Below are 23289 nucleotides of genomic sequence, written 5' to 3'. Positions count from 1 at the left end.
CGCCGGCCAATGGGAGGCCAGGCCGCTGTCACTAAAGGCCTACGGGCCGGGCTGGGCAGGCAGCGGGGCCAGCGCCATGGGGCTGCTCCTGGGCAGGCTGCGAGCCGCGCTGGGCGGGTTCTCCGGGCTGCAGGCTCGGGTCCTGCTGCTGGGGCTGGACAACGCCGGGAAAACCCCCTTCCCCGGCGCTACCGGCTGAAGCTGAACGAGACGCTCCCCACCCTGGGCTTCCACGTGGAGACGGTGGCGCCCGTCCGCGACGTGCCCTTCACCCTGTGGGACGTGCGGGGCCAGGCCCGGATCAGGGCCAGGCCCGGATCAGGGCCCTCGGGCGACACTACCCCGGCCACACGGACGGGCCGGTGTTCGTGGCGGGCAGCGCCGACGCGCAGCGGCTGGGGGAGGCCGGGTGGGAGCTGGGAGCCTGCTGGAGGCTGAGGACTTGCAGGGGGTGCCCCGGTGCTGCTGGCGGACAAGCAGGACCTGCCCGGCGCCCGGTCCTGCGCGGAGCTGGCGGAGGAGCTGGGCTTGAGGAAGCTGCGTGGGCGCGAGTGGCACAGGCCGGGCTGGCCGCGCCGAGAGCGGACCGGGGCTGCCCGGGCCGCTGGAGAAGCTGGCTGAGCTGGTGAAGCGCTACCGGGCGGCCCGGGGGCTCTGAGAGCGCCGGCTGGAGAACAGGCCCCGAGGCCAGCCTGGGTCGCCCCTTGGCACGTTTCCAAAGAGGGGCCGTTGTGCTGCCCCACGCCCGAGAGACGCCCCCGATGAGCAGCCGCAAGCCGCGTTGTCCCCCGTCAGGTCCCGCCTCCGAGCTCGCCAGGGCTGCAGCGCCTGCCAACGCGGGAGCTGGGCCGGACACTGGCCAGCGCTGTGGCCTGGGTCCCTTCTGCAGCCATTGGCTTGGACTGAGACTGGCAGCTGCTTGGGGCAGGGCCTGGCTCCGCGCCCTGTGTCCCTACAGCGCCCTGGGGCCTGCTCCCAGCCTGGGGCTGCCCGGGGCGACGGTGCGCCAGGAGAGCCCGACCGGCAGACGCTGGCCAGCCCGCTTGGACCAGCAGCCCCATGGCGATGGGACACGCGGACTCTTGGGGACCCCGAGCAGCTGATCTTCCATCCTCCCTAGGCGCCCGCAGACCCTGTGCTGCAGCGGGCCCATCCGCCACTCTACGCCCGCAGCGGCCTTGGTGTCGCCCCCAAGGAGCCGCGAGCGACTCGCCCACAGGGAGGCCCAGGCGAGCCCCGGGCCGAGCCCCGTGGGAGCTGCTGGGCTTCCTCTCTTTCTCCCGGGGCCGCCGCGGCTGGGTAAGGACCATTACCCGCGTTGGCCAGCCAAGGGCGCCTGGTGCGTCTTGTCCGCCGCGGCAGGAGTGTGGGTGCCCTGGGCGAGCTCCACACTGGGGCGCTGCCCCCTCCGTCCCTCCTGCAGCGTCTGCGGGGGCCGGGGCTGGGCTCAGCTGGGGCAGCGCCCGTGGGCCCCGGTGCGTGGTGCCGCTGGGCCCCCGTGAGCTCGGCTCTGCTAAGCTCCCAGGCCCGGGACGTTCAGGGCTTGCCGCAGCCGTGAGAGGTTCGCAGGGAGCCTGGGGCGGAAGGTGCGAGGGAAACATCGGGGGCCAAAACCTCTGGTGGGGCAATTCCCCGAGCTCAGTGCAGCGGATTCCCTCGGGTGAAGCGAAGCCCCGGGGGACGTGGCCCGGGGTGTCGCCAGGAGTTATTTTAGGTCTGGGGGAGGGGCTGGGATCCTTCCTTGGAAGCGCCCCTGCTCTGGGATCCTTTTCTCAGCCCTCGTGGGGAGTCGGTGCCCAGCTGTTCAATGGTTGTGGGGCCGGCGGGGGGAGCGCGCACTCGTGGCTATCGGATCAGCCTGTCCTTGCAATGCCACTGATCGCCAGCAGGGGTTATTGTGCCCTCGCTCTGTGCCTCGGTTTCCCCAGTTGGCAGGGACAGTCTGTAGCGACCTGCTGGGGATCACAGAGTGTTTGCAAAGGGCGCTGCGTCCCTGCGCACAGATCCAGCGAGCGTGGGGACTGTCTGAACGGGGCAGCGAGGCACAAAGCCGTAGAGATGCTGGAATAAAGGACCCTCAGGAGCCCTGCACCTCTGAGCTAAGAGGGACCCGCGTCTCCACCTCCAAATCCTGCCAGTTTCCGCGAGAGTTTCTTCAATAGCCACTAGGTGCCAGCAGCTTTCAATTTATCGTCCTGCCTCCCTGCTTGTCCTGGCCAGATCCTGCCCATAGCATGGAGGGGTGGGAGGCGCGGGGCCGTAGTGGAGATCCAGCCCCATAGCGCAGAGGTGGGGGGCGCGGGGCCCTCTTGCAGATCCGGCCGGGGACACAGATCCGGTGCTGTGTCTCCCGCCAGGGAGAGGAGCACAAGCCCTGTCCTGCAGAGGAGCTGCCCAGATCGCCTGGATTCGCCCCTGCGCTAGCCCTGGCCCTTGGCTTCCAGCTGAGTGTTCATTTCTTCCGTCTCCCAGGCCCGGGCCGGGAGCGATGGCGCTGGGCCGGTCTCCTGGGAGAGAGGCGCTGCCCAGTGGCCCGTTTCTCCAGTGCTGAGATGGGAGACATTCCCCGGCGCTGCAGGGCCTGGGGTGGAGGTTCCCGGGCGTGTTCCCCGAGTCAGCGCTGAGCCCCAGGCTCTCTGTGGGCCAGGCCCTTCCCCCGCACGGAGGAGGGAGGGTCCCTGCTGGCAGACTCTGTGCCAGGCCGGCGGGCACTGGGGGCCCTGTGCTGCTGGCTGGGCGTCGATTGGCAGAGCCGTAGAGCGCTGGGCAGACCGACCTTTGGGGAGGTTGGCAGAGGGAGGCTGTTAGTTCCCCTGGCCAGGCCAAAGCCCGCTGTGGGCAGCTCCCTTCCCCCCGGCGTGGTCACTGCAGGGTGGGATTCTCCTTCACTTCCTGTCCCAAACAACTGCGGGGGGGCGGGAGGGGAGGGTCCCTGCGATCTCGGACCTGCCCCTAGCTTCCCCCAGCAAGCAGCTCAAAGCCCCTGTAGCCGGCGCTGATCCGGGGGAGGGACACAGAACCAGGCCCCTGGTGTGTCCTGGGCTGAGCTCCGGGGGCTTTTGTCAGCTTGGTCTCCGCCTCCGGCCTGCTGGGCACCCAGGAATGCAGGGAACCCTCTGCCTGGCAGATGCCCAGTTCCCTGCGGCACGATGGACACGGGCAGCTCCCTGGGCTGCTCAGGAGGCCACACCCGGGTCGTTTGCGCCACGCTGGGCTGGGCATTCGGTGGGGCCTGGGCTGCTGGACATGGACGGTCCCCTCTGAGCCCAGAGTTGGGGCCTGTCTGCCGTCGGGCCCTGGGGGCCAGCTTGCTTCGCTGCTCCCTCACGCTAGCCCTGTGATCTCCATCAGCATTGGCAGAATCAAAGGGCTGTTTAAAATGCTGATAGTTTCCGACCCTCATGGCTGTGAAGAAACCCAGAGCTGGGCTGAGCCTGCCACTGACTGGCTGCCAGGTCCCGCTTCCCTCCCTGTGCTGCGTGTTAGTGCGGTGCCATGTACCTGAGACATAGCTAACCCCCCCCCAGAGGTGGCTGCATTTGAGGGCCGGGTGCAGCAAAGCCAGGGTATAGCCATGGGGCTGCCAAACTCTGAGCGCTTCTTGGGCTGGAAGAGCCCAGACGATGTTACTGTTTATCCACATGGAGTCATGGCAGGGCCAGCTCCAGCTCCGGAGTGAAAGGCAGAGCTGGGCTGATTTTGCCCTGATTTCACCTGCAGGAGAACAGGCCAGGAAGCAGGAGAACCGGCGTGCAAAGGAAGTGCCAGGAATGCCCCCATTTGCTTCAGTCCAGGCAAAGGGGTGACAAGTCCCCGGTGTCATGGTGCTGCGGGCAGGCGTCCAGCAGAAAGGGCAGCAGGTTGGCCAGGCCTCAACTTCGCTTTGCTTCTCTCCACCGCGATAACCTGATTCCGAACACACCCTGCCCTGCCCCCCCCCCCCCACACACACACACACACCTGGCCATGGCCCCTGCAGCTCCCAGGACAAGCAGGGGTCTCAGTCCCCAGGGGAGGCAGTCTCACGTGTCGCTCCGTGACCCCCCTGCATGGCTGCATCAGGACGGCCCAGCTGGAGCCCCCAGCTGGGCCACGTGGTGGCCATGAGCTGGGCAAGGCCTGGGAGGTGCCAGCCTTGAGGAGTTGCCCAAACCCAAACAAACACCCGGCCCCTCGGCTCCTTATCGGCCCCCGGCAGCGGTCTGGGGGGCTGTTGTGTCTGCGCGGCTGCCAAGGGAACAAAGTGTGCAGGATGGGGCCTGGTCCGCCAGGCCCTGCCCCCCCTCCAGGCCCCCACCTGGCCTGGAGGCTGATCCCCAGGGGCCCTGTTCCCTGAGCTCATGGGAAGGGCCCAGACCCCGCTGGCTCCCGCTCTCTACCGGGGGCTGCACTGGGGTCTCTCTCCCACGCACCTGCAGCCCCTGCGCACTTTGCATCCAGCCCGAGACAGCTGCACCAGCGGATGCCCCCCCTTTTCCCCTCTGTGCCCAGCCCCAGGATGCTCCCCCCCCAGCTCGGGGTAGGGGTCAGAGCTCCCTGGGACTAGAGAGGGTGGCTGGGAGCTCTGCCCACCTCTCCCCACGAGGCATCAGCCTCCTCTACCCTCCGCGGCCCACCACTCGCTCGCTGACACCCGCGGCCCACCCCCCGCCATCCTACCGCTCGCTCCCTGACACCCGCGGCCCACCCCCTGCTATCCCACCTCCCACCATCCCACCGCTCACTTGCTGTGACCAATGGCCCACCCCCTGCCATCCCACCGCTCACTTGCTGAGACCTGTGGCCCACCCCTCGCCATCCCACCACTCGCTCCCTGAGACCTGCGGGCTGCCACCAAGCCCAGTTACTTGCCCTGGTCGCTCTCTGCCCGTTCAGCTTCCTGCAAGGGCATGGCAGGGCCATACCTGGTGTGCTGGGGAGGGCCAAGGCTAGGCAAGTTTCATGCACACAGATCTGTCAGTGCCCCTCACTCTCGACCCGCAGGCTGCCCTCTGCTATCCCAGCCCTGGCTGCCCCCCGCCCCGAGCTCTGCCAATGCCCCTCCCCTCCCCCCGCTATAACAGCTCTGGTCGACCCCTGCAACGCTGCGGGTGCCCCTCAAGCCTGGTCTGCGTTTACTGCCCAGGCCCCTCTCCGCCCCTGCATGGCTGGGCTGGGACCAGCTCCTTTCCCCGCTCTGCCAAATGCCGGCTGGGGGCGGGGCTCATTTGTGCCCCGGCTCCAAGCCCCTGTATCCCCAAGCAGCCTCTTTGCAACATGCAGGTTGGGGTTGGGTGACCTGACCCTCAGTGAGGGGCAGCCCAGCCCCCCACACCTGCCAATGGTGCCACCTGGCAGGAGGGGGAAGCTGGAGCTGCAGCCAGGCCCGATCCCGCCCAGTGCTGAGGAGGGTGCTCAGGGCCCTGCCGGCTGAGGTCCCAGGGAGGAGCCGATGCCAGGCCAGGGGCGTGCCCAAGCCGGGGGTGGGGGGGAGGTGGTGTGATAACAGCGCAGGGCGAGGTGCCAAAGGTTAGCCCTGAGCGCTGTGTCTCTGCAGGGAGGCGCATTCCTACGCGGAGGGCAGACAGAGCGAGCCAGGCAGGGGCCACGGCACCAGTCAGCTGCCCAGCACCCAGGGCAGCCTGCGCCCAGCATAGCGCCATGGGGACCCCCCAGGGCAGCCACTGCCTGAGCGTCCTGCTGCTGGTGGGGGTCTGGGCTCCCCCCAGCATGGCCCAGTGGTTCTCGCTGGGCTCCCGGCTGACGACAACACCCCCGCCCACGACCACCGCTGGCCCAACAGCTGCTCAGCGCCCCCCAGAGGAGGGGGAAGGTAGGTGCCTGTGGTGACCCCTGGGGGGGGTGGAAGGGACATCCCCCCTGCCCACCATCCGTGCACCTTATAGCACACAGGGGGTGCTACAGACCAGCCATGGGGCAAAACAGGGCAGCAGCCCAGCCACCTCCACCAGCTGGTATGGGAGGGGGTGAGATGGGAGGGGATGGGGGCCTAGTTAGAGCAGGGGAGGGCTGGGAGCCAGGACTCCTGGCTTCTGTTCTCAGCTCTGCCACTGACTCACTGAAAAAGTCCCTTCCCTGCTCCGTGCCTTAGTTTCCCTGTGATGACGTTGTGAGGCTCACTCCTTTGGGTGGGCAGTGTTGATTGTGGGGGGCCAGCTGGAGACACCCTGGGGCCTGATTCCCAAGGGACTGAGCGCCCCACAGCTCCTGCTGACCTCAGCTCTTGAATCAGCCAGGTCCCCCCAAACTGCGGGCACACTGGCCGATGCTGCCCCCGGTGCCATGCATGCGAGCGTGCTGGGGCGCAGAGCATGGCCGTGGGCTCCCACAGCCAGCCTGCTCCACTCCATTTGCAATCGGGGCAAGGTACGCATCACCGCTGAGCCACAGCGTGTGCGGGCAAAGGTGAGTGGGCAGCTGGGTGGGGTGCCACAAGGAGCCTGAGCTTGTGTTTCCCTGGGACCTCCCTCTGCAGGGAGCGCTGGCTCGTGGCAGCAGGACCTTCTGTGGCATACAGCTCTGCCTGTGCCCATCCCCTAGGTCCCCCGGCACCGCCAGGCCTGAGCTGTCCCACCCTGGGCAAGCGTGCTCAGTCTGTCTGGCACCCAGGGTGCCCAGTACCAGCAGAGGGGCTGAGAGCGCGGCTGGCGCGTGGGGAGGGATCCGGCCCCAGGGGGGACTCTCAACCCCTCTCAGCCGCTGGCCCTGGGGCTCTGGGAGTCACCCAGGCTGCTCCATGCGGCTGGGGCTGGTCCCATGGAGCCCGTCCTGACCCCCAAGTTCTGCCCTAGCTAGGACAAACGATCGCCTTTTTGCTGCAAGGACATGGATCCAGGCCACGCTCTGCCCTGTCCCCCCCCAGCCCCACACCCTGTGTCCAGGGGGGACGGAGCCAACACCCAACAGCTCCCTGCCGATGCCATGCTGCCCAGGGGGGCCTGGCACAGACACCGCTCCCAGCTCACCTGCCCTTGGCTCTTTCAGACAGGGATGCTGGTGACACAGAGCCAACGCCGAAAATCCTGCTGAGCAAACCCCCCCTGGGGCCAGCCCCCCCGAGCCAATCGCTGGTGCTCAAGGAGGCTGCAGGGGGTGGGACGCAGGCCCCCCTGGAAACACGAGACCAGGTGCGTTGGGGGAGGTAGCGAGTGGGGAGGGTCCATGTGGGGAGAGATTGTGGGTGTGCGAGAGGGACTGTGTGTGTGGCCAACATCACATTGCTGAGTGTGCGGCGGGGATGGCGGACACATGTGGGCCTGAGCGGGGAGTGGATGGGTAGGGGTGTATTGGGGGGATGGAGTGGATGGGTGGGGGTGCCTGGGGGGATGGGGGGGTCCATGGCGGGGAGTACTCTCACACTCTCTACAAGGCAGAGCAAGCGCTGTGGAGGGGCAGGTGAGCTTTGCCTGGCCCCCACGTGCTGATGCCCCTCGCTCTCCCCTGGTGCTGCTTTCCCGGCCTGGCTGCAGTGTGCCTGGGGCAGGGCTCAGGCAGGCCAGTGAATCCCAATGCAGTGGGCAAGGCCCTGGCACACGCTGGGCAGGAGCTGTGAACTCTGCCGTTCCCTAAGGGCTCTGTCCCGTCCCCTTCACGGGCTTGGCTGGGGCCACATTGCAGTGCCAGGAGGCAGAGTCCAAGGTCCCAAGGTTGCTCAAGCCAGCTGCACTCCAATACCGAGCCCCTGGTTGTGCCCCAATACCCAGCCACACCCCAATACCCAACCACCCCCCAATACCCAGCCATCCAGCCACCCCCTGACACCCAGCCACCCCCCAATACCCAGCAGCCCAGCCGCACCCTGACACCCAGCCACATCCCGATACCCAGCCCCCCGCCACACCCGGACACCCAGCCCCCTGCTGCTCACAGAGGCTCAGTTCCCCCAGTCATGCCCCAATGCCCAGCCCCCAGCTGTGCCCTGATCCCCAGCCCACCCCATACCCCCACAGGCTGGGGCCTGTCTTCCAGTTAATCAGTTTCCTCTGCCCTTGTCCTTCCCCCTTATCTCAGGGCCCCCGCAGGCCAGACACAATAGCCCCCCCCGCCCGCCACCCTCCCCAGGGCTCAGCAGCTCAGCCCTTTGCCAGGTGAAATGGTATTTTGCTGCTGTTTTTCTGGCTTTTGGACTGGATCTGCCGAGAACTCCCCTGAGGCCCCCCTGCCTCTGCATGGGTCCCTCCCTCGCTTGGACGGGAGGCCCCCACCCCAGCCCCAAGAGCCCCGGTGGGGACGGGGGGGGGCGCTGGGCTCAAGGGCTCTGTGGATTCTGCACATCACTCTCCCTGCTCAGAGAGCCCCCACGTGCAGCTCTCCCCCCTCCCAACCCAGCCGTGATGCTTCAGCGATGGGCGGCTGAAGGGCCCTCAGAAAGCTGCCCCTGCACCAGAGGGGGCGGGCAAGCAGGGCGTGGAGAGGGCAGGAAGCCTGGGGACACGTGACTCACTGGGCCTGCTAGAGCAGTGGTTCTCAGGCTATTTATCAGTGTGGGCCGCATATGCCAGGACCTGGACCCGAGACCCCATTGCACACGGGGCCGAGCAGCCGGAACCTGGACCCTGCCGAACGGGGCCGGGACCTGGACCCCAGACCCCATCGCGCACGGGGCCGAGCAGCTGGAACCTGGACCCTGCCGAACGGGGCTGGGACCTGGACCCCAGACCCCATCGCGCATGGGGCCGAGCAGCCAGAACCTGGACCCTGACGAAAAGGGCTGGGACCTGGACCCCAGACCCCTCGCACATGGGGCTGAGCAGCCAGAACCTGGACCCTACCAAATGGGGCCGGGACCTGGACCCCAGATCCCATCGCGCACGGGGCCGAGCAGCCAGAACCTGGACCCTACCAAATGGGGCCGGGACCTGGACCCCAGACCCCATCGCGCACGGGGCCGAGCAGCCAGAACCTGGACTCTGCCGAACGGGGCCGGGACCTGGACCCCAGACCCCACCGCGCACGGTGCTGGACAGCCAGAACTCAAACCCCGCCAAGCAGGGCCAGGCAGCCAGAACCCAGATTTTTATTTAGCACATAGCTGGGCCACAGCTTTGTACTAATTGGGCTATGACTCCAGAGGGAGGGAACAAGGCAGCTGTACCGCCCCCAAGCTCTTCAGCGAGTGCAGACGGATAGCAAGGGGCTGGCTGGTACCCTTGGCTCTGATTCCCTGGCACTGGGCAGCCCCAGGCTGGGTGTCTAGGGCTGTCTAGGGGGCTTTGGCCCAGCCAGCCTCAGTGGGAGGAGAGAGCACTTTACAGCTAGGGTGCAAGCAGGAAGGGAGGGGAGAGCAAAGCAGGATGGGTAAGCGCATGCAAATCAGGCAGCCAAGCCCCACTCTGCCAGCAGCCGGTGGCAATGGTAAGGGCCCAGATGGGTGCCCCATGGGGCCAGAGGAGGCAGGACTGGGCTCTCCAGGGAGTGAGGAGCTGACAGGGGAATGGGGCCGGGACTGAGTTTGCCACCCATGGCCCCATCTCTCCTAGACGCCTCCAGTCCCTGCTGCCCGCCCCCGCCCCTCCCCAGGGCTCTTCGAGGGGAGCGCAGAGGAGGAAGAGGAGTTCCTGCAGATCAAGGTAAGAGGGGGGGAATCTACCGCCCGGCTCTCTCTAGGAGCCGATGGTGTGGGCCTGTCCTCAGCTGGATGGACACATGGTCGCTCTCTCTCCGTCCTCCTGGCCCCGCAGTGCCCTGCACCCCTCCAGCCTGTCCCATCCCAGGAACAGGCCCTTTCCAGCCAGGCAGGGCCGGCTCTGGCCTTGGAGCCTCTTCCTTCACCCTTCTGGGCAGCCGGGGCTCTGAGGCCTGCCAGGGCCACTGCCAACATGAGAGAGCCCGGGGGGCCTCCAGAACCGGGGTGGGATCCCCTGCAGAGGATGGCAGCAGATGGAGACTTTTCGGTTAGGTGACTCCAGCTCACCTCTGCCACTGCCCCCCTCGGGGGCTGCTCTGGATGGACGAGAGCAAAGGGACATGTGCCAGCCCGGCTGCGAAACTCTGCCCTCCCCACCGGGTGGGCACCTCTGCCAGCAGTGCCTCTAGGTTCAAGGGGGGCCGCGGTGATGGTGCCGACACTCCATCTCTCTCCGCTTTCTCACAGGCAACTGCAAAGGAGCCGACACCAGCAGCGCCCACCCCCCGGGCAGCTGCCACCCTTCCCCAGGTGAGTGGTGGGAAGGGGCCCTTCCTGGCACAGCCTGCCCTGGGCTGAGCACCAGCCGCTCATGCAGGGGCAGGAGCAGAGCCGGGGCTCAAGGAGTATCCATACCAACCCTCCCCTTAATTGTCCTTCGACTGCTGTGAAGCTACCCATGCCAGCAGCCCCCCAGAGCCCCGCCAGGGCGGACCCCGCTGCTGCACGGGTACCAGGCCTCCTGCAGAGAGGGGAGCCGCTGCGGCTGTACCAGCAGAACGAGGGGGTTTCCAGTCCAGCCCTCCCCCCACTCTGCCACCCCAGATCTCCCTTGCTCTGCCCCGTGACCCCCTGAAGCCCAGCGGGGACGGGGCTGGCACTGCGCCCGGTCAGCGCCCACGGCACTCAAGGCTGTTTCCATCTCCTAGGCGACTGGTAACCTCTCGCAGTGCGTCTGCCCAGCCGTCCCCGGCCCCCCTGGGCCCCCTGGCCCAAAGGTAGGAAGGAAGGGGGCTGTGGGGGGCTGTGTTCTGGGGCACAGGGATGGGGCCCCCAGTGCGTTTGGGGTCCCCAGACCCTCGAGAGCTTGGCTTTGAAGGGTGCTGGGTTTTCAGAGGCTCTCTGGGGCCACACACACCCTTCCCCCTCCCCGGATTCAGGCCGTGGCTTTTTGAGGGGGTGTTTGATTACAGAACCCCCCGTTCCATCGTTAGCCGGAAAGCAGCGAGCACCATGGCCTGGGGGTGGCACATCCCCCTCCCCGCGCAGGCCGTCTGCCAGGCCTGAACCCGGCGCCACCGGGGGCCAGGCTAGCGTGGCTGCTGCGTGAGCAGGGGATGTGCCACCCCCAGGCCATGGTGCTCGCTGGCGTGGGACAGACCCACGCCGGGCTGTGCCCGCTCCTGCCCCTCTCTCTGGGACCAACAGAGGAACGGGACCCCCTCGAGCGCTGGCGGCTCCCGAGCGGGTTCCAACGTGGACAGAGCCGGTTCCCAGTGGTGCGGGGTGGGGGCTGGAGGGCGGGGGCGGCAGCACGCGGACCAGTCCGCCAGGGGCTCAGCCCATCCACCGCGTATCTTCACCCCAACAGGGAGAAAAAGGAGAGCAGGGGCCCCCGGGGGAAAGAGGCCTGCCGGGATTCTCTGGGGAGCGAGGCCAGGCGGGGAGCCCAGGGCAGCCTGGCCTCCAGGGGCCGCCCGGTCTCCCTGGGCCTCCAGGCGTGCCGGGGCTGGCAGCTGGCACCGAAGGGCCGGAGGGATCTGAGAACGAGGTGAGGGCAGGATGGGGTGTCTGGGGTTTCAGCCTGCTGGGGGGGGGCCTCGGGAGTTCTGGGGCTTGGGGAAGTGAGAGGGAGAGCAGAGACCACGTGGGAGGGGAGAGCTGGGGGGCGGCCAGCTGGATCAGGGCCAACTTATCCTTAATCTGCCTGCAAAGTCCCAGCGGGGGCCGCAGTGGGACAGGGGCCAGTGTGGGAGGTGGGGCAGAGCAGGGGCAGTAGGGGTGGAGCAGGGCAGGGGCCGTGGGGGCAGGGCAGAGGCCGTGGGGGTGGAGCAGGGCCACGGGAGCAGGGCCTCAGGGGCAGAGCCGTGGGGCCAGTGTGGAAGAGGAGGGGGCTGCAATGGGCGCAAAGCAGGTGCAATGGGCGATGGGGAGGCTGGCATCACCGAAGTGGCTCTGCGGTATCTCTTCTCTCTCCTGCCAGCTGACAAAGCAGCCGCTCATGCCCAGCGTGGCAGGGCCACCTGGACCCCAGGGTTTGCCCGGCTACCAAGGGCCTCCAGGCCCCCAAGGCTACCCAGGACATGAAGGCATCCAAGGCCCCCCTGGACCGCCAGGCCGTGAAGGGCAGCAAGGACCTCCTGGCCCTCCAGGGCCACTTGGGGCCCCAGGGCCGCCAGGCTTCCAAGGCCCCCCAGGGCCCGACGGCCCCCTCGGGCTTCCAGGACTCTCAGGGCCTCCAGGAGCTCCAGGGCGTGAAGGGCCCCCAGGTCCTGCGGGGCCTGTGCCACCACCAGGAAACCCGGGGCCTGCCGGAGAGCCAGGATACCCCGGGCCAAAGGTAACGAGCCATTCGGGCCAAGGGGGGCACAGGGTGTCACGGAGTGATGCTCTGGAACTGCTCCCTACGAAGCCAGGCAGGACTCTGGGGAAGTCTCCTCTCTGGGAGCAGCCTGTCTGCAGGACACACAGCTCACCTGGCTTCCCCCTTCCTGGGTCTGACCTCGGAGCATTCAGCCTCCTCTGCCCCTCCGTGCGCTTCCCACAGCGAGTCCGCCCAGGCGGGGTCCTGGGGCAGCCAGAGGGTCCTGCCCCCCAACTCCGCAGTCAGACGTGACTCTCAGCCAGCCAGGAAAACAGAGGTTTATTAGACGACAGGAACATGGTCTAAGACAGAGCTTGTAGGTGCAGAGAACAGGACCCCTCAGCTGGGTCCATTTTGGGGGGCAGTGAGCCAGACTACTACATCTGCCCTTCACTCCATGTCCTAGCCAGCCCCAAACTGAAACTCCCTCCAGCCCCTCCTCCTCTGGGCTTTGTCCCTTTCCCAGGCCAGGAGGTCACCTGGTTCCTTTGTTCTCCAACCCTTTAACTCTCACCTGGCAGGGGGGAAGGGCCCAGGCCATCAGTTGCCAGGAGACAGAGTGTCGGCCATTTATGTACCCTGGCCCTTTGCTCTGCAACAATTACACCCCCTTATCCCACCACCTAGAGACTTAAGAAATGCATAGGGGAAACTGAGGCACCCCTACAGTATTCAGAGGAAACATTAAGAACAGTCCCACTTCGTCACACAGGGCCATCACCAGGGCAGCATGGGAGGGCCTGGCCCAAGGCAGCAGGTGCCAAGCTGGACCCACCGTGGCAGCGCTGCTCAGACCAACGTGACAGTGGGTTGTCCCTGGAGTGGGGAGTGTGTTCTTGGCTATTTCACCCCCTGCGCTGTGTCCCTTCAGGGCGAGACAGGTGATCTTGGCCAGCCCGGCCCTCCAGGCAGCCCCGGCTTGATGGGAGAGAAGGGCTCCCTAGGTCCGCCCGGGCCCATGGGGCCACCAGGACCACCCGGGGAGAACAGGGTGAGTGGGCGTGAACTCGGTCGCGTCTCACCTGCCTGCCAGTGCCTGGAGCTCCCAGAGACACCCATGGGAGCATTGCTGTCATGCCAGGATTTGGGGGGTCCTTGGCCCTGTGTGGGGGGGCACAGGGGTTGCAATGGGGGGAGCTCACATGCTAGCAGCTGTGGCCATGAGTGGGGGATCCGGGACGGATATGTTTCACGGGCCCTTTGTGCTCATCTAAAAGGCGAGCCGAGTTGTGTGGGGTGGGTCTGGCCCGCCCCCCATGCCGTCACGCTGGGCGAGGGCTGTTGGAAAGGCCCAGACTGCCCCTCACAGCTGTGTTCTTCTCACTGCAGTGTGACCCCCACTCTTCAGGGCACCCCAGATGGCCTGGCCCACCGGGTCCCAAGGTGAGTATGTATAAGTACTGGCAGACAAGGGAGAGCGCCCCCTACTGAGCTCCCTGCCCCACTCCCTGCAGCACAGCGGCCCCTAGCACCGCACCGGACTACTAATAGCCCTTCCTGCAGCCTTGGTAATCCGTACGGGTAACCCGCCTCCCCCTCCTCCCCACACTGGTTGTTCTGAGCCACCCCACGTGGGCTCTGGGGCACAGAGGAAAGTCCGAAAGTCCATCTTCAGAACTGCAGCACTTGGCTCCCGCACCCCACCTGTGCCCCCCCAGCACGCGGCTCCCACCCTCGGTGGGAGATTTCCCAGGCATAACCCGCATGTTTGGAGGAGTCCGGGACAGTCCGGCCATGAGGTGTGCAAAGACAGGCAGAGATCACCGCCGGTGCAAGAGGGACCCTACCTCTGTCCCGTCACCCCCTGTTCTGTTCCTGGCCCAGTGGTACAACCCCCTAGTGCTGCTTTCCTTCCTCCGCTTTTAACCCTTCACTGGAGCTCCCTTTTGCTGTGCCCAAGAGACGTGCACGGGCTGTCAAATACTCCACTCTGGTCTGAGCACTGGGCTCCTGGCTCCAGCACCAACCCTGCCATGGGACCCCGGGCGAGCCACTCCAGTGCTCTGTGCCTCAGTTTCCCCGTGTGTATGAGAGGATGGCTCCCACTTCCCAGGATCAGTGGGGCTGAGCCAGTGGGGTCTGTGAACCCCACTGAGAGCCGGGGCTCTGATGGGACTGTCTCCTTTTTGTACAGGGTGAAAAGGGAGACCCCGGAGAGCAGGTGAGTAGCCATGGAAACAATTTCCAAAGCCGAGGGGCTAGTGCAGCGAGTCACAGTACCCCAGCTCCCCACATGCCTGGCCCCTGCCCTCCTGTGCCCAGTGGAGATCACGGCCCCTCTCTCTTTCTCTTTGCTGGCTCACCAGGGATGCCGCAGCTGTCCTGGGGAGGCCGGGGTCCTGCCAGGCCACCCTTTCTTCCCCAGCTCCAGGGGCCCGTATGGATCCTGGGTGCCACTGACATACCAAGAGGTTTGTCCAAAGTTGTTTGCGTGTTCTGGGGAGGGCTGTCAGTGCCACGAGGCCGGGGCATGGGGACTGTCTGTGGGCAGGGAAGGAGCCCCTCACCTGCCTCTGCCACACTGCAGCTGGATCCCCAGCTACTGGAGCCGACCCAGCACCCCTGCCTGGCCCATCGCCCCCACAACGGCCCAGCCAAGCCCCCGCAAGGCAAGGGGCATGGCATGGGCGCACCCAGCGAGTGCCACCCTTCCTGTGAGCCTGAGGCCAGGGGAGACGGACAGCCGAGCTAGGGAGTAAATGGGCTGGATGGACAACGAGCGTCGCTATATATCCAGGCCCCCTCCCCTGACCTGCACCCAGCCTGTCCACAGGAAACTCCCCCTGTTCTCTCTCTCCCTCTACAGAATGGCAAAGTAGAGACGGAGATTTACGGTGCAATCGTCCCCCATGTGAGTTGTGGCCTGGGTCTTGTCTCCACAGCCTGAGGGGCCCATGGGCTGGGACGGGCTCAGACCTTTCCTGCACTCCAGGGCCCGGCGCACCACGGACTCCGTGAGGCTGGGTGCTGCCCTGTTGTTTGCAGGAGGCCCCGGGGGAGGGGTTCCTGGGGGCTCGGAGATCCTAGACCGGGCAGGAAGCGGGGCACTGAGTGGAGGAATCCAGCTGGCTGGGGAGGAGAATAAGGCAGGGTTGAAGCAGGACCGTAAGAGAGCAGAGGGAGGGTGCCCAGTGAGCAGGACAGGGGAGGCTCTGGGGAAAAGCCAGGGGACAGGTGGGGACGGGAGGGCAGGGAGATGACAGGCAGGCCCTGGTCTGGTAGCACCCTCCTCCCTGGGACATGCAACACCAGCCCACTAACAGATCCATGGCCAATTCTGTGCTGATCTTTATTTCAGGGTCCCCCCGGCCACCCCGGAGCACCAGGCCCCCCCGGAGCACCAGGCCCCCCCGGCCCACCAGGCGTCCTCTACGTCAATGTAAGGATCCCGGCCGATGGCTGGGCATGCGTTTGCGCCCGTGCTCGGTTCCCGGACTCAATGCAAACCAGCCTGTCTTTGATTTCAGAGGGTTTATCCCATCCGCACCAAGCCGTTCTGCAAACAGCCGGTAAGACATGGGCCTCCTGGGCCCCCTGCCAGCCTCCCCTGCTGCTCACAGCGAGACCCAGGGCAGCAGTGGGATCGTGGAGGGACTAGGGACCCCAAGTCTTTGAGGCTGCTCAGCTCCTGCCTAGGGTGCCTGGGGCAGAGGGCAGGGCTGGTTCCTGTGGCAGGCTCTTCCCCTGACCGCCCCGGCCTGTGCTCTCTTGCGGCTCATGGCTCAGGCACTGTTTGGATCTGCTGCTCGTCCCCCTGTAAGCCCAGGGCCTGTTCAGCCAAGTGTGCAAATCACCCTTCGCCCCTCCTCGGGCTGGAAATACCCTGCCAGGGCGGCTCTCGCGCTTCCCCCCGGGGGGATGAGCTCGGGTAGCTATGGCTAGACAGGAGGAATGGCTTCTGCACCAGCCCCTCTCCCGCTCGCCATCCCAGCTGCCCTGAGATGGGCCCGTCTTGTCTGCGATGGTCTCGCACTGATAGATCCACGTTTACTTGTTTTTTCCAGGTGGCCCACAACACAGCTGGGATCTCAGGTAGGGACATTGCTCTCGGCATTTCAGGGGGGCCACAGACCAGATTTCAGGCCCCGCTAGCAGAGTAATGGACCCTCCTTGGCATCCCCACACCCGTCCTGCGCTCCCCTGGCCACTGACTCCCAGGGCACGTGGGCGGCACGTGAAGTGCTTCCAGGAGCCCACTGCAGAATATTTCCAGGGGAAGGTCTGTAGCTCTCTGAGCTGCCTCTGGGCTGACCCAAAGCCCTCCTGGAGTCAGTGGGTGTCTTTCCGCTGGCTCCCGTGAGCTCTGCCTCAGCGTCTCGGCGATGGTGCTGCCCACACACGGCCCCATGAGACAGCTGGGCTCACAAGCAAGGCCTTGTCCTGGTCTTACTGAGCCCAGGGTAGGCATTGCCCCTTGCCTGGCTGGGACCCTGCAGCCAGCTAGGAGTAGCTGTCAATGGGCAATCTCTGTCATCTCCTCCTGATCTCGAGAGGTCTCCCCCTCCCTGTGATGGGCGCTGCGTGAGGACCTCCCCTCTGGCTGAGTGCCGATGGCTCCCTCACACTGCATGCCCATCATCTCCAGCTTCAGGGCGGCCTTGGGGTTTGCTTTGGATTGAAAAAAATCTGGGAAACGGGAAGACCCAACCAGTGCCCCGCCCCACCCCTGCCAAGGAAGAGCCGGGAAGCGGCACCTTCCTTGAGTTCTTAGCGGGCCGCGCCCCTGCGAGAACCTCGCTGGCCATACCATGGTGTGACTGCTCGGGGCAGCAGGGTTCCAGCTCGGCTTCCCTGCCCAGCGGAGACAAGGGGTTCCTTTACTCCTTAGCCCCAGGGGCCCTTGGAATGGGGCTAGAGCAGGGCTCTCGGACGGAAAGGGCCCCTCTCTGTGCACACCAACCTAGATCCTGCCAGGAGGAGCCACGGGGTGGGTAGCGGGGAGCACGGGTCTGCTCTCCCCGGCCGGCCGGAGCCTTCGCTCAGGTGTGCCGAACCCACCCGTGCAGCGGGAGCCTGACGACTCTGTCTGCTGCTCTCTAGATGCTGAGTCACCTCAGAAGGACGTGCCTGACCCCCCGGCTGACTCCAGGGTGCGTATTGGACTTTGGCATCTTGTAGCATCCCTTGTCTTCCTTCGTGGCAGTGGCTTTCCATGCCCTGAGCAGCCAGGGGCAGGGGTGGCAGAGAAAGCTAGGACTGGCCAGCGCAAATGAGGAGACTCGTCCCTAAGGGCACCTCTACCACGTCCCAGGGACGTCAATCAGCTGCAGCAAACTGCCTCCATACACCCCTCAAACCGTGTGGCAAGCATGTTGGCACGCCCACATCCCGGGCATCATGGGGCTTCGAACGCATCCACTCCCTAGCGTCCAGCACCATTGGTGGGAGCTGGGGTTTCGGGTTATCTGCATGGGGGAGAAATCACTGGAGACAGCACTGGCCCCAAGCACAGGACCCGTCCCAGGTGTCGCAACCTGCTGCCAGAGCCGCTGATTGTGCTGGGGGCTGCTGTGCTGGATGGGTCTAGGACACTCCCGGCTGTTGCCAGCTTGGGGTGGTCCAAGTGGCTGATTGGTGGTGCCAGAGCAGGAACGGCCCAGCAGAGCCATGGCTAAGGGTGTTTCTGCCGTCTGGCCGCTAGCCTGTAACTGCTGCTCTCCCTCCCTCAGCATCACACCTGGGTCTTCAAGTCGAAGGAGCTGATGTTCAAATCCAGCTCGTCCATCCCAGAAGGGAGCCTGGTCTACGTCAGCGATGAGAACAGCGCCTTCATCAGAACCCCGAGAGGCTGGAGCAAGCTCCTGGTATGGGACCAGCCTATCAGGAAATGCCAGACTCCAGATGGCCAGGGCTGGGGTCTCTGGATCTCTAGCAATAGCTAATGCTTGGTGTTCCCATGGCACCTTTCCTTGGGTTCCCATGGCGCCTTTCACAGGAAACTGAGGCTCAGGGAGAGGAAGTGTGTTGCCCAAACTCATGCAACCTGTCAGTAGTGGAGAATAGAATCCCTGACATACAGTCCCTGAGATTTGGTATGAAATGGTCCGGTAGAAGCAAAGACAGCTTAGTGAGCTGTTCAATGTGTTTTCATTAATACACCTGCTTACAAGGAGTGTCCAGGAAGAAAATGAGTCAAGCCAAGGAGGAAAGGAAAAAAGATCACCAACTTTTGTAGAACTTCTCCAGGTTTCGGGGGGAATTCCCTGCTGACTTCTCTCCTGCCAGACACTAGGCTCTAAAAGGAAATGTCTGTTTTACTCAAAGATGTTAATTTCCAATAAGAGTCCAGTGGAAAATGGGGACAGGTTTCCCTTAAGGGAACCAAGTGTGAATAAAGCCACAGGACTAGATCAAGACCTAACACATCCCTCCCTCTCTCTCGTGATTTTGCTCAGCTGGAAGATTCGGATTCCATATTGGCTGGCGATGACCCTTCTGTGTCCACAGAACATCATCAGGTGAGGACTCACTCGTGACTAGTACATCTGACCACCACCGCTGACCTGTGTCACCAGAGAGGCCATGCTCGGAGATCCAGGCTATCTGCCCTTGTCTTCACTGTGGAGTTTAGCCACCAGCATTGTCACGTGGATGTGAACTCTGGGCTTGGACAGGGGGCACATGCAGAAGGCTCACACTAGTGCAATGGTTCTACACTAGGGTTTGCACCAGGGTCGCTCTCCCCATGTTGAACAGGTCTTGCACACCACGGAGTCAATTATTCCCTGGTGTGGGCAGCTCCAGCTCCATTGACTCCATGGAGTGCTGTCCACATCCAGCTGCGTCCTGAGTTCCTCTTACTCCAACCCAAAGTCCTGAGCACTGACAATGCAGAAATGGGACTCTTCAGCCAGCCGGCCCGGCCTGGCAAGCTGCTTTGCTTCTCAGCGCAGCCTGCCCGGGTCCCTGCAGGGCATGCTGAGCGCGGGAAGGGTGGGGAAATGGCTCTGCACCACGAGCGTGGCTGGTCTAGAATTCTCACCAGATGAGAAGCGCAACAGCTGCGGGGTGGCCACTCGCCGGAGGGGTTCAGGCCAGGGAAGGAAAGCGCAGGTGGCCTTTGCACCCCTCCCTTTCCCGAGAAGGGAGATGTGGGGCCGGAAGGAGGCAAGGAATGGGAGGGCCGGCCGCCTCGCCCAGCGCTGGGGCTAAGCGCTCTTGCTCCGGGGATACAGAAGCTCAGACACTGCAGCGACTGGGGGGACAGGTAGCGCGGGAGAGGCCATTCAGGGGTGGGAGCAGGAATGCAACACCGAGCTCAGAGTGGGATGGGCCCCTGGGAATTCATCCATTTCAAGGCCGCAAAGGAGAACTCTGACTCCCTGGTCTGCCCTGCTGTATAACACAGGCCTGAACCTCCCTCCATGGAATTCACGCTGCCATGGTAGCCTGGACGAGGGGCTGTGCTCGGCGGGGTCTGTGGAAAGCCCGTTAGTTGGACCCAGTGTGAGATCCGTGGGGCCGGGCCCTTGTCTCCGCCAGGCCTGTGACGTGCTGGGCACACCCGAGTCTGCTCCGAATCCCTTGAGGCTAACGCACTGTGTGTTTCCCAGGTCCCAAAGGAAGGGAGTCAAGCAGCCACCGGGATCCTGCCAACTAGCATCACCGCGAGGGTGCCTTCGGTAAGCCCCGGGATGGCCTTCCCCTGGGACCCGTTGGGCACCAACGAGGGATCCCTGGGACTCCTGGCTCCCCATCCTGATGCCTAGGTCCCGCCAGCAATGTGGAGGCAGCTTGCGGGAGGCGGGGTGTCACCCCAGGCTGATCCAAGCTGCAAAGGATCCCCCCGCAGCCCTGCCAGGGGCTGTGATGTAGGATCTGCAGGACCGAGCCCAGTGCCTGTCCAGCCGGCAGAGCTCTGGCCAACGGGCAGTTACCGTCTCTGCTTCGGGGACCAACGTGCAGCAGTGCTCAGTCCGCCCCAGAGACGCCGCCTTCGGCGCTGTGATCTCTCAGCGCCTGCAGGTGCTGCCCGAGACAGCACCGTTAGCACGAGGCTTCATGCCCTGGGCACCCCGTGTGGTTTACAGGCCCCAGAGCGTGCGACACCCTTGGGTGCTGGTGCCCTGCTGGAAGACAGAGCCGCTAGAGCGCCCCCCACCCCGCCCGCTCCCGCTAACCCCTCTGCTTTCTCAGCTCCGCCTGGTCGCGCTGAACTTCCCGCTGCCCGGCAATATGAACGGGCTCAGCGGCGCGGACCTGCAGTGCCACAGGCAGTCGCAGGAGGCCCAGCTGTCCAGCACCTTCCGGGCCTTTCTGTCATCACCCACGCAGAACCTGGTCTCCATCGTGAAAAGGACAGACAGAGCTCTGCCCGTCGTCAACCTGAAGGTGAGTAAGAAAGTCTGATCGCAGCAGCGTTGTTAGGGTGAGCGGCTGCAGCTGCTGGGTCCTTCGCTCATGCCCAGAGTTGGTGCTTAGGGGCCTCCAGGAAAATGGAGAAAAACCTTTCTCAGAGAATCCCAGAAGCTAAAACCCACGGAGCCATCTGGCCCTTCCCCCACAGCAGGACCGTGCCCTATGGCCTGTTCTCCCGGGCACTGTCTAGTGTCCACTGAGAATCCTTCACAGCCAGAGCCATCTCAGAGCCTGGCCCCTCAGCCTGAATGGACCCTGGTCACGCAGAGCAGCCCGTGCCTTCCGGCTTGTTTGCAGTAGAGACCGGTGCATGGGAGTCCCCAGGAATCCATCTGAACCTGGCCTGGTTCTGATCTGGAAACTCAGACCAGGGCTGGCCAATCCCTGGCCCGTGAGCCTGGCTCGCTGCCTGGCCGGCCCGGTACAAGATGAAATCTCTGTGATCGCTCGCACTCAGTCAACCTGATTCCAATGGCAGGGCCAGCTGCTGGCGAAGACCTGGAACTCCCTGTTCAGAGGTGACGGCGCCGCCCGCTTCAACTCGCTGCGCTTTCCCATCTACACCTTCGACGGCCGGAACATGCTGACGGATCCCAGCTGGTGAGCGCGGGAACAGGAGAGCGTAGCAGCGTGCGAGCGAACTCTGCGCCTGCCCGCAGCACAGAGGGGGGGTGTCGCTGGGGCAGTCGCTGCGGGGAGACCTTAGTGGGGAGGGGATGATGCAAAGAGGTCATTCCTAAGGGACCCTAATTGCCTGACGACCCCCACCCCCAGGTGCAGGATCCGCCCCAGGAGAGCCTTGTAGCAAAGGAGCTGGGGGTGAAAGGGTTTAAACCCTTCCCCTGTAAGTGGCACTTCCAGGAGCTTTGCACAGATTATGTTGGTTGGTTATCTTTGACTCTGTTGCATGCATACGAATTAGAACCCCAGGGCCGGGACTCTGTCCCTGGGGGCTGAAGTGCCTGGGAACCAATCAGAAGGGAAGATGTTGTTGCATTCGCCTGCCCCCAGCCCCCATAACCTCTGGAGGCAGGGGAGGCTGGGGCTGGCCTCTCAGCTGGGAGGGGAGGCTGTGTGCAGTCTAAGCAGCTCAAGGGTTAACCCCAAAGCTGAACTTTTCAAAAGCAGCCACTGATTTGGGGGCCCCAGCTTGAGCCACGTGCCTAGGACCGGGTGCGCCAAGCTCCCCTTGACATCCCCTGGAGGGTGGGCACCCAGCACCTCTGAAAATCAGGCCGAGTGGCTTTCTGCTGACCCTCACTGACCCCAGCCTGGCATTGTCTCTTCAGGGCTCACAAGGCAATCTGGCATGGCTCCAGCCAGCGTGGGCACCGAGCCCCGAAGGAGGACTGCCAAGGGTGGCGGGCCAGCCTAGCCGAGGGCTTTGCCTCTCCCCTGACCGAGGGGAAGCTCCTGGCTGAGCAGCGCCACAACTGCTCCGACTCCCTGGTTGTCCTGTGCATGGAGATCAGCTTCCTGTAGCTGCACATGTGGTGATGCGAGCAGCTAGGGGGGCCGTGGGCTGGTGATCCCACCATAGCTGGATACAACCAGGAGAGCCGAAGGTCACCCGCCAGCCCTGGGCTGCTCTTGGCTCCGGGGCTATTTCATCATTATCCCCCGTAGTGGAGCCAGCCTTGTACCCATAGCCAGAGGGGGCTATCCTTGACCCGGGGGGGGGTCCATATGTGTGGAATAGAGACCAATGGAGAGGCTACTGCGATGCCTCTCGAACTCAGAGCCATGCCACCACCAAGCCATCTCTCCGAGGCATTGGATCTAGTTAGCGCTAACCATGGGGCGTCCCCAGGAGAGGGGGCCATTCCCACAAACCAGTGCCCCATTGAGGGTCCAGGCATGCACTGCAGTGAGCACTGGGGTGCAGACGAGAGCTGGGTTTCTGGGCCAGTGTTCTCTGCACTGGGGCTGTTGGGCAGCTCCGCCAGGGACTCTCCGGAAGCTAAAAGCTCTTCTCCTGCTCCCAAGTAGGGGAAACCCACCCGAAGTGGTAGCTGTGCCTCCATGCCCCCTCATTCTGCCTCTGTCAACTCCCAGCCGCTCCCCCCTCCTGCCTCTGCCAGCTTGGGTTTGGGTTCCCAATAGGCAAATGCCCCCCACCCTCCAGCCCAGAGGCTCCGTCCCTAGCTCTGGCTTTTACCAGCTGCTGTTCCCGAAGCACTCAGCAGAGAGATGGGGGAAGGCAGGGACTGTGTGCTGGGGTTTTCGGTGTGTATATAGATAGACAGGCCTAATGCAGCCTGTTAATAGTTATCTTTTGGCTGACCAGCATCATGGCAATGTCGGGCTCTGCTAGCTCCAGAGAGATGGGTGTCGTTCAGGACTCTCGGCGGCCACGTGCTCAGCCTGTGAGCTGTGAAAACAACTGTGTGCTTTAGCGGGCAATAAACATGTTCAAAGTTTGGGGTTTGGGCCGGTATTTAAGCTCTGAGCATTTGGATTCTAATAGCGCCTAGCGCTCCCAGGCAGGATACAGACAGAACCAAGAGCTGGCTGCTGCCCCAAGGGCCTTGTATAGGGGGCAGATCTTCACGTGTTCAGTGCCCACCACTAGAGCCAGGTTTTCTCTGCTCCCTTGCCAGGGCTGTCTATGCTGCAGCCGGGAGTCAGCCTGGGTAGACAGACTTGCTCGAGCTCACATGTTAAAAACAGCAACGTGGACGTCTGGCTCAGCCTGGAGCATGGGCCCTGAAGCCTGGGGGTC

At 64.4% G+C, this 23289-nt stretch overlaps 1 protein-coding gene and 1 pseudogene across 1 annotated transcript; both read left to right on the top strand.

Annotated features, from left to right (window-relative positions):
• Positions 1–76: 76 nt before the first annotated feature.
• LOC141978362 (uncharacterized) lies at positions 77–658 on the top strand (annotated as a pseudogene).
• Positions 659–861: 203 nt separating this feature from the next.
• LOC141978522 (uncharacterized) lies at positions 862–22977 on the top strand. The gene is made up of 24 exons (XM_074940677.1): positions 862–1299; positions 3721–3860; positions 5537–5812; positions 6985–7127; positions 9480–9569; positions 10094–10156; positions 10555–10623; positions 11217–11396; positions 11829–12185; positions 13081–13200; positions 13539–13592; positions 14344–14370; positions 14516–14620; positions 15016–15060; positions 15508–15588; positions 15677–15718; positions 16214–16241; positions 17250–17299; positions 17879–18013; positions 18605–18667; positions 19763–19831; positions 20346–20540; positions 21046–21167; positions 21857–22977. Exons 3-24 carry the CDS (start codon positions 5641–5643, stop codon positions 22047–22049), a joined length of 2403 nt encoding a protein of 800 aa, XP_074796778.1. The 5' UTR covers positions 862–1299; positions 3721–3860; positions 5537–5640; the 3' UTR covers positions 22050–22977.
• The last annotated feature ends 312 nt before the right edge of the window (positions 22978–23289 follow it).

This window comes from Natator depressus, chromosome 27 (assembly GCF_965152275.1).
Source record: "Natator depressus isolate rNatDep1 chromosome 27, rNatDep2.hap1, whole genome shotgun sequence".
Lineage (NCBI taxonomy): Eukaryota > Metazoa > Chordata > Testudines > Cheloniidae > Natator > Natator depressus.
The sequence above is the reverse complement of the archived record's forward strand: the minus strand, read 5'-3'. Positions and strand labels throughout refer to the sequence as shown.